General features: G+C 37.5%; 1 protein-coding gene across 3 annotated transcripts in view; it reads right to left on the bottom strand.

Annotated features, from left to right (window-relative positions):
- Nucleotides 1–7,441: 7,441 nt before the first annotated feature.
- Nucleotides 7,442–14,419, bottom strand: part of CAV1 (caveolin 1) — a 42,939-nt gene continuing 35,961 nt past the window's right edge. For all 3 annotated transcript variants that reach the window (XM_044677357.1, XM_044677359.1, XM_044677358.1), the window contains exon 3: nucleotides 7,442–9,755. In XM_044677357.1, coding sequence (XP_044533292.1) covers nucleotides 9,414–9,755 — 342 coding nt within the window. In that variant the 3' untranslated portion in view covers nucleotides 7,442–9,413. The remainder of the gene's footprint in view (nucleotides 9,756–14,419) is intronic.

A 14,419-nucleotide genomic window follows, 5' to 3' on the forward strand; every position in this document is an offset into this window, starting at 1 on the left:
GGTACTAGATTAGAAGAATTAATAAACAAAACAGAAAAAAGAAATCTGGCCCCTCTTTGAAGCACTGAACTCGATCAAGACCATTGTAATACTTCATGGTGAACTGTCTCAGTAGTGAAGCAATAGGGTGAGTGCTTAGTCTCTTGGTCAGAGAGACAGAGACAGAGATGGGAGTGGAGTGGGAGGAGAGGAGGGAAAGAACACGATTCGTGCAACTATGGAAAAATATTCTAAATTGATTAAATAAATAAATAAACTTAAAAAAAACCTGGCGAGATTTATATGAAATGAAGTAAGCAGAACCAGGAGAACACTGTATACAGTAACAACAATATATGATGATCAACTGTGAATGACAAGCACAAAAAATATTTGTTAAACCCCTACTCTGTATGCCCACATACTGGGCTTGATGCAGGGGAAAGAAAGACAAAAATGAACTATCTGACCTCAGATAATTTACATTCTTTTGGGAGTAAAACAACGTGTACATAAAAAGTCGAAATAATTTATAAAGTAATTTCTAGGGGGAGCACAATAGTAATGAGAGCTAAGAAAGATGAGGTAAGAATCAAGACAGATTTCTGGTAGGATTAGAAGCCTGCATGGGTCTCACATAGGGTAAGCTTCTTAAATGAGGATTTCTGAACTGAAAAAAAAATTGTATTTCAAATTGACTTACTTTGTAATCCTCTGCATTCGACTTTATTTACATTTAAAAACATTATTCGGAGAAAGGTTTCATAGATTTTAACAATCTACTAAAGGGGCCCAAGACTCAGAAGAAGTTTAAAGAAAGATGGCCAGGATTACAGTGCTTGGAATTCTCAAAAGGCAGTATTTCTTAATTTTAAATTAAGTCAAGACATCTTAATTGAGTCAGTTGTCTCTTTCCAGAGTCCAAAAAGAGCCCCCTCCTCTGGCACAGTTTTGTGTATATCCCTTGTGAGGTCACCATTCAGTTCTTCCCCTGGACATCCCAAGATATCTCTGTTTTGTATTTAGACTTTGAGGAGGTGGACTTAAAGCTTCTTCTAGACTGGAATAAAATTCACAAGGATTTGAAGAAGGAAAAACAGGCTTAAGCTAATCAGTGACCAACCAGTAGAGCACTTAGTTTGTACCAAGCACTTGCTATGTACTACTGATACAAAAAGGGGTTAAAACTACTTCTTGTCTTCACAGAACATACCTTTTCACAGAGAACTTATTAAGAATTCTACCTAATGTTGTCCAGTATAAATGAGGAGATGGACCTGATTTGTAAATTACATGCCTACCTAAATTGTAAATCAATGGCTATGATACTGCAAAGTATATTAGGTTATTTTTATGATGTAATTGATGTCTTTGCAATCATTAAAACAATGGTGGTCCTGTAATCATACTTAAATTTGCAATATTAACTGTATAAAAGCAGCTAAAAAAGGTCTTGTTTTGTGATTTGTCATTTTTCTAACTGGAAATATATTGCTCTTTTAAGAAACAAAAATCCCTTTAAACTTTCCTTGGGTTGGAAAATAAGCACAATTCTCAGGCTTCACCTGGGGAAGACGAAAGGCATGGCTTGACTCTGTTGTCCTGATGTATCTCTTCCCATTCTGGCCTTCATTTCCCCCTCTACCTCCCTTTCTTACTCCATCCTCACAATTTTCTCTTTTTCATGTGTAATGGGGGCCAGTAAGCAAGGTTAGTATACTCAGATGACACAGTCCTCACATGGACTTTGGAGAAGGTACAGAAATTCTCTAACCGATTCTGGTGGGTTGCCCATTTGGCAAAGAACAGACTGAGAGATGCAGTGATGCTTGAGTGAGAGACACAGTGGTGTCAAGAGGTAGAGGGTGAGTGAAAAATTAGAGCTTCTGCTTTTTCTTTTTTTTTACTTCTTTGTTTTTTCCAGTTTTAGGTGAAGGATTTTGGAGACAGTTAAAGCCAGAATGATGAGCCACAAGTGGCACTAAAGCTACAATCCATGCTGGCTTTTTGTGGCCAGCCAAATCTAGTGCTCTAGAAATGACCTTCAGATCTTTGTCAGAAAGCAAGGCTCTGAGGAATAATGTCAGGATCTAGCCCAAAGGTAGTTGAAAAGAAAACTCATCTTGTGTCTATGCTACATCTGGAGTAAACTTGGTGGGAGCAATACCATTTAAATTTGCTTCTGGGGGCAGTGACATGGCTCAGTGGATAGAGAGCCAGGTCCAGCAATGGGAGGTCCTGGGCTCATATCTGGTCTTAGACACTTTCTACCTGTGTGACCCTGGGCAAGTCCCTTAACCCCAATTGCCTAGCCTTTACCACTCTTTTGCCTTAAAACTTACACTTCAAATCAATTCTAAGATGGAAGGTAAGGATTTTTCTTTAATGAAGTTTGAGCCCACTTTCTCCAGGGACTGAAGTGATATAGAGTAGAATATACCTTTCAGGCATTGGGGGAAATGTTTGTAATTTTGTCCTTGCTAGATCTTTGAAATAAATATCCTTTTGTAAAAGTTCGTTGATGTTAGTTGATTAATAGAACTAGAGTGCTAATCACTAGTAGCTTACTGGGGAAAACACATCAGAAATGAGCATATAGTTTATAACATTAGAAAAAATTACCTAAGCCCTCGGAGTGGTCCCTACTAGATGACTTCTGATTGAGAGATTTAGCTAACCTAGTTCTGGGAAATGTACATGTTCATGGAACCTGGCAAAGTTAGTGCAGAGTTTGTCTTGCTACGTTTTCAAGGGATGTGAGCAGGTAAGGGTGTTAGACTAACTGATCCTTACGATTTCTTCTAATTTTAAACATCTATGGTTCTATATAGTTTTCTTAACTAACAAGTCATGCACATCAGGGTTTTTATTTTAATGCAATTTTTATAAATCTTTTCAAATAAGAATATCTAATAATTAGGTTTAATAATAATAACAATAAAATAATATCTTCCATGAAGTCTTATGAAATTGTTCATGTATCTAGATTTTTTTTATTTTCATTTAGGCCACTTTCATGTTATTTTTATTTTAGGAAAAAAATTTTAAACCTGATTACAATTCCATGTCTAATACTGGAATGCAAACTATGGAAGATAATATCCTTTTCTGAGATCCCAGAGTCAAAGGGTTTTTTTTAAGTCTGCATAATAGATTTATGGATAGAAAAGTCATAACCCTATTCATATTTATCATGGAATCTGGGCCAGAGTTCAAATAATAAACCCTAAGGAGAGATCATCACTGTTAAAGACCATTTCATTTTTTCTAATAGGTTATCATTTCTATAAGCTTCTTTTATACTCTACTGTTCTCACTTGTGTTCTGATGACATACATTAACAATGGCTTAAAAAAACCCTCATACTAAACCTAAATATAACATAATCATAGTCCTAGAAGCCTCATGAATTTTTATAGGGTCAATGAAAGAGAAAGTCCCCAGAGTAAATAATAAATGTGTTTCTAGGAGAGATTCACAGGAAGTCCCCTTTGCAAAATAACACAAAATCTAAGATCTGAATTACATTCAAATATGAGTCACAGTGGAAAGAACTGGCTCTGGATTCAGAGGATGTGGGTTCTTATTCTACCTCTGATGATTATTACTACCTTCAAGACCTTGAGAGAGTCACTTAACTTAAATGAAACTCAGGTTCCTCTACTGTAAAACGAGGGGATTGGATTAGATGCCTTTTAAGGTCTCCTCAGCTCTAAACCTCTAATCCTGTCAATGTGAAAATCTTCTCCACCAAACTCCCATTTTAATATCTCTTCATGTGTGCAGACAACCTGGGTCTTTGAAGGTAATGTCAGAGCTCTGACAGAGTCAACCAATTTGTAAACATTTGAGTATATGGGTCGAGAACTGGACCCAGAGCTATAACTGGTCGGTCATCTCTGTGCCTCTGGCAACTGTTACAGACTGTGCTTGAAGCAAGCAACATATAAGGAAGCCTCATTTCAGCCATGTGAAGAGAGAAGGGAGGGCTGGACACTGCCATGCAAGGAGGTACAGAAACCCCAGAACACCATGAAGCTACTTCTGGGAAAGCTTGCCATCCCACCTACATGGCTATGCAGTAGTTTCCTTCTTTCTTTTTTAACCCTTACCTTCCATCTTAGAATTAATACTTTGTTGATTCCAAGGCAGAAGAGTGGTAAGGGCTTGGCAATTTGGAGTTAAGTGACTTGCCCAGGGTCATACAGCTAGGAAGTATCTGAGATCATATTTGAACCCCGGACCTCCCAGCTCTGGTCTTGGCTCTCTATATACTGAGACACTCAACTGCCCGCAAAAGCTTCCTATTTTAATTGATTATTCTTGGTAATGAGGTGCCAAAGCCAAGTGGGAAGAAATAACTGATATCAAAACCTGAATGGACATGGGGTGGGATGGGGATAAGAGATTCTCTCCCCTCCACCTTTCAGGTCCTTCCACATCCCAAAGCCATCGTCCTTGAAGTGGCTACACTTTTCTCTCTTACTAATCTCAAACCCATTGGTGAATTTTACACTATCCTCTACCCTTACATTTCTTGCCTCCTTGTCTTTTCACTTATCACACCTTGCCGCATTCTGACTCCAGATTATGACCACTCATCTACAGCCTTCACTCTTATTCACATGCTGCTGAATAGAGCTGGAAGAAGTCATGAATTTGAAGTTCTTGGATCTGCTGCAAATTTATGTCACCTAATCTCAACTGGATTTTCCCTGAAGCAAGGCATTCATTCAATTCTTTTCTAATTAATTCACAATTGGAATTCACTACAGTGTAAGTTCTAAGCAATCTTATTTCTGTTCAAAACTCCCATTGTATCCTCTCCTCTAACTCTCTCTGTTAAAGTCTACACTTCATAGTTAATGAAAAAAACTGAGGCTGTTCACTGAGGGCATTCTCTCTCTTTCTCCTCCTTTTCATTTCATATTACTCAGACATCTTCTCCCATTATCTTCTCCTTCATTATGGTCTTGATGAAAAAGTGATGCTTCTCTTTGCCAAAGCAAAGGCAGCTAGATGGCACAGTGGATGGAAAACTTGGTCTAGAGTCAGAGACATCCATATTCAAATTTGACCTCAGATAATTTCTATCTGTGTGACTCTGGGCAAGTCACTTAACCCCTGTCTGCTTTAATTTCCTCAACTATAAAATGGGGATCAGAATAGCACTAACCTTGCATGGTTGTTGTGAGGATCAAATGAGATATAATTTGGCCCAGATAATAAAGCCCTTAATAATTTTCTCCTACTTACCAAGGCCAAACTGCCTATTTAGACCTTTGATACTATCCTTTCTCATCTTTTTCAGTAGATTCCCTTGAAATCTCCCCATTCTCTCTCTTATTTTCAAAATCTCCTGTGTTTACAGATTCCTTCCTTATTACCTACAAATATGCCTATGTTTCTCCAATCCTTAAAAACCTTGTCACCCAGACATGCAACAACCATAGTGGTTCAGGTCTTTATTCTCTCTACTCTAGACTATTTGCAATTTCCTCCTAATTTATCTTCCTTCCTCAAATCCATCCTTCACTTATCTTCCTAAGTGACTTTTCTAAAGTATAGGTGTGACCATGTCATTTTCTGCTCAGTGAACTCAGGTGTCTCCTTATTGCCTCTAGATTCCAATATATGCCCCTTGGGCACTAAGGGGACATGTTTCCTCAGCCTAGGTCAAAGCTAAGTTTTCCTCCTTACCTCTAGGCTGAGGCCGAACTCAGGTTCTGCCATCTGTCCAGCTGTTGCCTCTATAACTTTCTCTCCATTCCCTAGAGCAACGGTCGGCAACCTTTTTGGCCATGAGAGCCATAAATGCCTGTGGAAGGAGGAGGATGGAAGTGGAAGGTGCTGGATTATGAGGTGGGGGCTGAAGGGCCCCCTGGGGCACATCCTGGGGCTCTGTCCAGACTGGCAGGTTGGGAGGTGGAGCCAGATATGGCTGGAGAGCCATATGTTGTGGACCCCTTCCCTAGAGGAACATTCAAAAAAATGAGACAAAGCTGGAGTCTTTTGATCTTTTCTCCACTCTCATCTTGTCACCACCTCCTTCCTACCATGGATCTAGTCCATCACCAAGTCCCTTCTTCCCTTCTCTCCCCATCTCTTTCTTTGGAAAGTACAAATGCCATTTTGAATTTCTTCATTGCTGAGGCAAATTTCTTGGACAAAGCCTTGTGGAATAATGTTTTGGTTGCCCTATCTACTCTTGCCCTTTTATGTTCTAAATGGGTTGTATGTCATGAAAGTACCAGGTTAGCAGTTTAGAGATATTCATCACTAGAAAGCTATCACATGATGAGATTATTTTTTTTCATCTTAGCCACTAATGAAACCATTCACTAAGGCAGGGGTCGGCAACGTATGGCTCTCGAGCCATATCTGGCTCTTTTGAGGGCCAGATATGGCTCTTTCTGCAGGAGCCATAAAGTCCTTTTTTTTTTTTTTTCAGGCACTGTTACAGGAGCGCACACTGTGAGCACTGCACAGCTCTCACGAAATTACATTTAAAAAAATGTGGCGTTTATGGCTCTCACGGCCAAAAAGTTTGCCGACCCCTGCACTAAGGCAAGGAAGTGTTATCTGTAAAAGTGGAGGGAACATTCCTGTAAATGAAATATCTTTGGAAGTATCTGAATTAAATACAACAATGTATAGGAAAAGATTTTGAAAACTATAAAGTGCAATGACAAATAAAAGGCATTATATCATGAGCCAAACAATCTCTAAAGAAATCAATTATGATAATATTAAAATCATGTTTCCATTGTCCTAAGTCCACAATTCTCCAAAAATTTATTAATACGTTTCATATATGATAGTTTCCACATCTATCTATCCATCCATTCATCCATCTGCCATGCATCCATCCATCCACCCACCCACCTACCATCCATCAATCTTTCTATCTATCTATAGCTCAACTATTAATTGTTCTAATGGGTAAATCTTCTTCTGCAGCCTGCTCCACCCCTGTGTTCTTTACTCAGATCGCCATCTCTGTTCTAGTGCTGTAAACTCTGCAGCCTGGGCACCTTGGCTCTGATAAATGAGTTTTGGCCTTACCTTGTCATAGCCATAAGGCCATGATTAGCTCCAAGTCATGACAGCCAGCAAATACCGTGTCCCCCATTTCTAGCTCTCATTAGAAGGCAAGCACCTTGAGGGCAGGATAGGAACTGTCTTACTTGCTTATATTTGTATCCTCAGCACTTAGTACAGCGCCTGTCCTAAAGTAAATGCTTTATAGATGCACTACGTATCTCTCTGTCTATCTGTCTCTAATGAATTATTTTTTGTACACAATAAACTAACAAACTATCATAGGATAATCATTCAATTTTAGAGCTGAGTCCCAAGCATCACTTAAAGAACATAAAGAACATATATGACTTTTTTTTCCTAATGGAAGGGAAAGGTTTTAGCAGGGAGGAGGAAAATAATACAGACTATGGTACTGGAATCACTGTTAAACATTTTTATTGTGCAGAATTGTAGCCTTTTACAGTACATGCAGGATAAAAAAGTGTAAAATATACCAATAAGCACATAATATTGTAAATGTCTCGGATCAGCAATCCATTTATATTAAGGACTACAGATCTATGTGAAACAGACATCTCTGAGGATAAGCAGTTTCCACATTGAATCAACAAGGCTATTTTCAAAGCGATTTTCATCATACAAAGATAAAATATCTTATGTTTACATTCTTGACATGATGTGTTCTTATATTGCAAAATATCTAAAATAGTACACTTTCAATTATGTACATAGTAAAAAAGTAAAACTCTATCCATGCCAGTGTCTGTTTTAAATGTAAAAAAAAAAAAAAAAGTTAATAGGTTGGTCATTTATGTGCCAGGAAAAAAAAATGCAAGCCGCATTTGGTCAAGCAGGTTTTCAATGTATATGTGAGGGGGAAAAACTCAACCAATCTAAGCACAAATAACTCAAAAGGCATGCTATCAGCACTAGGAACAAAGCTTTCCATGGTACCAGGCAGCTTTCCGTACAATTCACGTTAATGGTGAGATTCCTCAGTTTGGGTTCAGAAGGCGCTGAACTTATTCCAGCAAAATTACCTTGATGCCTTTTATCTCCCCTTTTTCCCTCCCTGCCCTCTGGTAAAGCTTTTTGTCAGCCTTTAAGAGGCTCGTCTCTAAACACAGTAATGTTTGGATGTGGGCAAAAGCTCCTGGAGCGGGGGTGAGTTGGGGTATCACAGCAGAACATGTTGCACATGCTTTCTTTTGAAGGGGTCACATTTTGCAACACTTGACAGTCTCACATAATAGATTCCATTAAGACATCACTTCCTGATGCCTATGGATCAGCTAAAAGAGCAGAGGACAATGTCGACCTGCTAAATCACCCTTGTGATGAATTAGTTTGGACTCAGCAAAGCGTGAATATTCCTGAAAATAAACTGTGAGCTAGACAGCATGCTGACCTTGCTTGGCTGGTAAGGGACTCTGAAAGCTTGGCTTCAGCCACTGCCGGCTCAGTGTGGACCTGGTCCCAATCAGGCACCTTGATTCTCTTCCTAGGACTGACCCTGACTTAATTTGATAAGAACAAACTGGAGAGGAGCTACAAGATAACAGCCCAGACGTTACCTTAGGCGGACGCTGCAGCTCAGAGTCAGAAATGGGCTAGGAGAACAAGCAAATGTGATTTTCTCACTTTGATCTTCATTGAAGCTGCTGACCTTCTAATAAAAGCTGACAAATAGGCAGCATTCAAGAGGGAGATTGTGAAGAAAAAAAACAACAGGAAGGCACTTCATATGTCTCTTTCATGCGGATAATAAACATTAAGGCATAGGAAATATGTAGGTCAAAATTTCAAAATCAGTATGGCATTAGTTGGGCAGCATGAGCATAGGAGATTAGTCAGTTCTTGTCAACTCCATGTCTGTCTGTTGGTAGGCTAAATCAGACCTTTTAAGTGAACAGCTGCAGTCCACTGACAGACAGCAGACAATGGAAAAAAAAGAACATTTATTAAAGACCTGCCAACATACCCTGTATATTCTGCAGTAGTAGCTTAAAACTCTGCCTACAATGCCATGATCAGCATTCTAGAGGGGGAAAGCACTTTCTTTTTTATTTTGAAGTTCTTCATTACATTAATGCCAATTTCTCTGAAAAAGAACACCCCCTATCTGTTTATCACTCAGTGGAATGATAATGCACGCATAGGAAATGGGAAAGGTTTAGGAGTTAGGGGGGCTTAAGAAATGCAGACTGCTAAGAAGTACAGATGAGTATCCTAGAGGGATAAATAGTAAGAATAAAAACTGAGCAAGTGATTTCTTTGTTCCGGGCCGAGATACTAACAACTTCTTGTACAAGCAATTGGAAACTTGACATCGGCACCAAGACAATAAAAACAAAAAAGAATCAGGCGGACCTTTCTCCTTCAAATGTCCTCTATATTTCTTTCTGTAAGGCGATCCGGACATGACTGAATATTTTGCCAATAGCCTCGAAGAGTGGGTCACAGAAGGTATGGATGCAGATCGAATAGATCCGACTGATACATTGGATTTCAATCAGGTAGCTCCTGATACATGGCACAACTGCCCAGATGTGCAAGAAGGAAAGGATGGCAAAGTAAATGCCCCAGATGAGTGCCATCGGGATGCCGAAGAGTGCAGAGAGCAAGCGGTAAAACCAGTATTTTGTCACAGTGAACGTGGTAAAGCTTGCCTTCCAGATCCCATCAAAGCTGTGTGTTCCTTCTGGTTCTGCTATCACATCTTCAAAATCAATCTAAAAGGAAGGAAGAAGAAAGGAAGTTAGATGAAGAGAAAAAAGGAAAAGCCTCCCCAACACTTACAATACCATTAACAAACATTCAGTGTCTATTAAGTATATGGCACCGTTAGGTACTGGCATCCTTGTCGCCAAAGACCCTTCAATCCCCCCTCCCCAATACATGGAAAATGGCAATGCAACAATACAAACCATGGTTTAAAGTAGTACTTTGATGATTGTCAAATAAGTGGTGACTCAATCTGAACCCTAAGTAGTGAGGAAGAAGAGATCGCAACGGATGGGAATGGCTGGGACAATGATATGGAGGTGGTAGGACTCCAGCTAGCTTTGATGGTTAAGTAAAATTTGCATAGGCACAGACAAAAGGAAAAGCCACTTCTGGTGCAACATGAACAGAAGCAGAGAGGCAGAACTTTGGGGACACGAGTTTGGGGATGGAGTGAAGACTGGTAATGGATAGCAATGTGGCTGGAGAGTAAAGAGAATAATAGAAATTAAAGTTAGAATGACAAGGCTTTTTTTAAACAATGAAAAATATTGATATATTTGTAATTCATGGACTTTCAAATAAGTCATGATCATTAAAAACAAAGTTTTGAGTCATTATGAAAAGAGCTGAACTTTAACTATCTCTAGTTAGATACAAATAGGAAAAATCCAGCATTCAATTTATCATCAGATCTGTTAGTCAAAGACTTGATTATGGCTCCCAAATATCGTGTGTGTGTGCAGACATCTGAAAGTCATCAACTGCATCTGAGAAGGCATCAGAGATATCCCCAGGACATTGTATCACTTAGGAGGCAAAAAGCCAGTCTATGGTTTGCTTTGATGACCGAGAAGATAGACAGGAAGAGGAATTATAGAGAGAGACAAGTGTTTGAAGTAATAGGAATTGTAAGTAGCATGATGGCCTTGGGAATGAACAATTGGGATTGACATTACAAAGGAAAAACCAACAAGACATGTTGATAGAGGAGTAAAAGAGAGGGAAGAGTTAGAAATGACTTAAGGTTTAAGTCAGGGTGATGGAAAAGATATGAAGTAGTGTCCATTTAAAATTTTTTATTGGTGAAGTTATCACATGCATTTATCCATTCAGCAAATATTTATTAAATTCTTATAACATTATGAGCATATTATCACTAGAGAATAGATAGGAAATTTAATAAGTACTTAATATGATCATGATAAATAAGAAGGAATCTTATATTCAAATATCCCGAGACTCATAAAAAAGTTCATACATTTGGAAAGAACAGTAGGAATCCTCTCAAAAGATATGTCAGAACTTCAGTTTTTTCATGTTTATGTCTTAGCATATGATAAACATGTTATTACATGTTATTAATTTGTTATTATTGTTATGTTAATTATTTTATGTTAATGTTAATATTGTAATTAATATTAATACATGCTATTAATTTGTCATTTAAATATTTGTCATTTAATTTACCATTTAAAGTTTTAAAAAACATTTAAAGATATATTTTTTAAGCCACACATTTGGATTTAATCTAATCTCTGAGAAAAAGGTAGTTTGGGGGAAACCTAAGTATCTGGCAAAGCATATATATGTGTGTGTGTTTGTGGGGTCCAACACTGAGCCAGGACATGGAAGCATGCTTCTGGGTATCTTTTTATAGGAGTTTTAAACTTGAAGTATGGGGATAGATTTCAAGGAGTCCATGGACTTGAATGGGAAAAATTATATCTTTTTTTTAGTAAGATTACTTTCCTTTGTAATTTTGTATATTTTATTTTATCCATCTTAAAATATCCCATATATCTTCCTCTACTTCTTTTCCTTTCTTTAATGTATCAAAGAAAAGTTTTCTTTTTGCTGAGGCTAATTCTGTCTTCCTCTTTCTTTGGTTTCCTCTTTTTCCAAATCCTGAAAGGCCCTTTTCTCAACAATCATCCTCCCTTTCTCCTGAATTCCATTCTCTCCCACTCCTTCTTAGAAGAGGTCTATAATCCCCACCAGATTGCCAAAGGAGTCCAGGGCATAAAAAAGGCTAAGAACTCTTGCCCTCTTTTCAAATGTAGAGAGAATAGAGGAGTCAAATTTATAAGAAAGCAAAGCATACGCCAATTGACAAATAGTCAAAGGATATGAACAGGCAATTCTCAGATGAAGAAATTAAAACTTTTTAATCATATGAAAAATGCTCTAAAATCACTATTGATTAGAAAAATGCAAATTACAACTCTGAAGTGCCACCTCATCCCTATCAGACTGGTTAATGTAACAAAAAAGAACATGAAAAATATTGGAGGGGATGTGGAAAAGTTGGGACTCTAATACATTGTGGGTTGAGCTGGGAACTGAAACAACTATTCTAGAGAACAATCTGGAACCATCCCCAAAGGGTTGTAAAACTGTGCATATCCTTTTACTCAGCAATAACACTAGTAGGTCAGTGTCTCAAAGAAATCAAAAATAGGGGAAAGGGACCTACTTGGACAAAAATATTTATAAGCAGTTCTTTTTCTAGTGTCAAAGAATGAGAAACTAAAGTTTATGACCTGGGGAATGGTTGAACAATTTGTGGTATACAATTGAGTGGAATACTTTTTTACCATAAGGAATGATAAACAAGATGATCATTAAAAAAAAACCCTGGAAATACTTATATGAAGTGAAACAACGTGAAATGAACAGAACCAGGCGATGTGCACAATAACAATAATAGTGTATGATGATCAACTGTGAATGACTTAATTATTACAATAAGGGAAGGATCCAGGACAACTCCAAGAGACTCATGATGAAAAAGGCTATTTGCTGCCATAGAAGGACCTGATGGGGTCTGAATGCAGACTAAAGCATAACATCTTTCATTTTATTTCCACCATTAATTTTTCTCTATGTAAGCAATATGTCTTGTTTCATAACATGGAAAACATGGAAATATATATCGTATAATAATATATGTACAATCTATATCATATTACCTGCCTTCTTTAGAGGGAGGGAGAGGACATGGATTATAAAATGTCAGAAAATGATTATTAAAAATTTTATCAACACATAATCTGGAAAAAAGAAATAATTAAAAAAGAGTCCTTGGCTTCTTAAGCTCCTTACTCCTCAGACTCTGAATCAGCCGAGTCTCAGAATAGCAAAATTGGAGGCTGACAGTGACCTATGCCCTAAGAACTAAGAAGTTGCTACAAAGTCATCTCTGAAGATAAATATTCTTTTAAATTAAAAAAAAATAGTCACTTCTAAAACCATTATATTCTGTTATTTATTCTTTTACTGGGTACTGAAAATCTAATTTATACAATCAAAAATGTTTATTACATGAATCAATTGAAATGGATTAATTGTAGTTTGATTTTGAGGGATATTTATATAGATTCAATCCCAGTGACATATATTGAAATATGACTGCTCTGTAATTTCCTTAGTGGATTGGGTAGTGGATTTGGCATCGGTCCTTCCAATACATAAAGCAGTTACTTTTTGCCTGTGCAACAATGGACAAGTGAGTTAACCTCTGTGGCCTTAATTTTTTCCTCTGTAAAATAAAAGATGGTTGATTTATGGTAACATCTAAGACTTTTTTCAGATCTAAATTTCCATAAATCTATGAATGGGCTGAATTAAATTTGACAAATATTTGTTAGGCCCTTATTGTGTGTAAGATAGTATGCAAGATAGGAATAAAAAGATGAAATATAGTGGTGATCCCTTTCCCCAGGGAGCTTATAATCTAATGAAGAAAGATAAGAAATGGACACATTTAACAATAATATGAGATAGAATATGATAACTGGAAGACTTCCTTACACTGGAAGAGGCAGAGATTTCATCTAGTTGTAGGGATGATGCAACACTGCTTTTATGGGAAAGGAAGCAGTTAAACTGGACTCTGAAGGAAGCACTTTGACAATTAGTGATAGAGAATGAAATCCATTCCAGGCAAAAGCAGCAAGATAAACAAATCAATCCATCAACCAATTGATAAATATTTATTAAGCATGTACTATGTGCTAGGCACCATATTTAGCACTGGTGATACAAAGAAAGGCAAAAGACAATCTCAACCCTTAAGGAATTTACAATCTAATGGAGAAGAATAAGGGCTGGACAAGAAGGGAAGTGGAGTGTCTGCAGGGAAGTTGTAAACCAGTGAGTGGTTACTTTGGTTGCAGCACATAATATGTGAAAGATAAATCAGGAGTGTGAGCTAAAGCTAGAAAGGCAAGATGGAATTAGATGGTGGAGGGCCTTGAATGCCAGGATAAGAAATTAATACTTTATTTGGTAAGCAGGGAGGAGTCATCGATTTTTTTTTTTTTTAACGAAGAAGCAATGTGATAAGGGCAATGGATTGGGGCATCTGAGTAGCAAAGGAAGTCTTCAAGAAAAGGCTCTTAGAAGAAATTGAACTTCAAGCAAGGATTAAAGTGATAACTGACTTCTTAGGTTCCTTCCAATTCAAAGATGTTACAATTTTAGACACTGGGAAAGATGACTAAAGCATGGTCCCCATACTCAGAGAAAATGAACTAACCAATTTTTAAGAAGCTGTCTATTTTGTAGAATAATGGAAGGAATACTGGATTTTGAATCAGAGAATAAGAGTATAGATCCTAGCTCTGCCACTGATATATATATATATATATATATATATATATATATATAT

This window comes from Gracilinanus agilis, chromosome 5 (genome assembly GCF_016433145.1).
Source record: "Gracilinanus agilis isolate LMUSP501 chromosome 5, AgileGrace, whole genome shotgun sequence".
In the NCBI taxonomy this organism is placed as follows: domain Eukaryota; kingdom Metazoa; phylum Chordata; class Mammalia; order Didelphimorphia; family Didelphidae; genus Gracilinanus; species Gracilinanus agilis.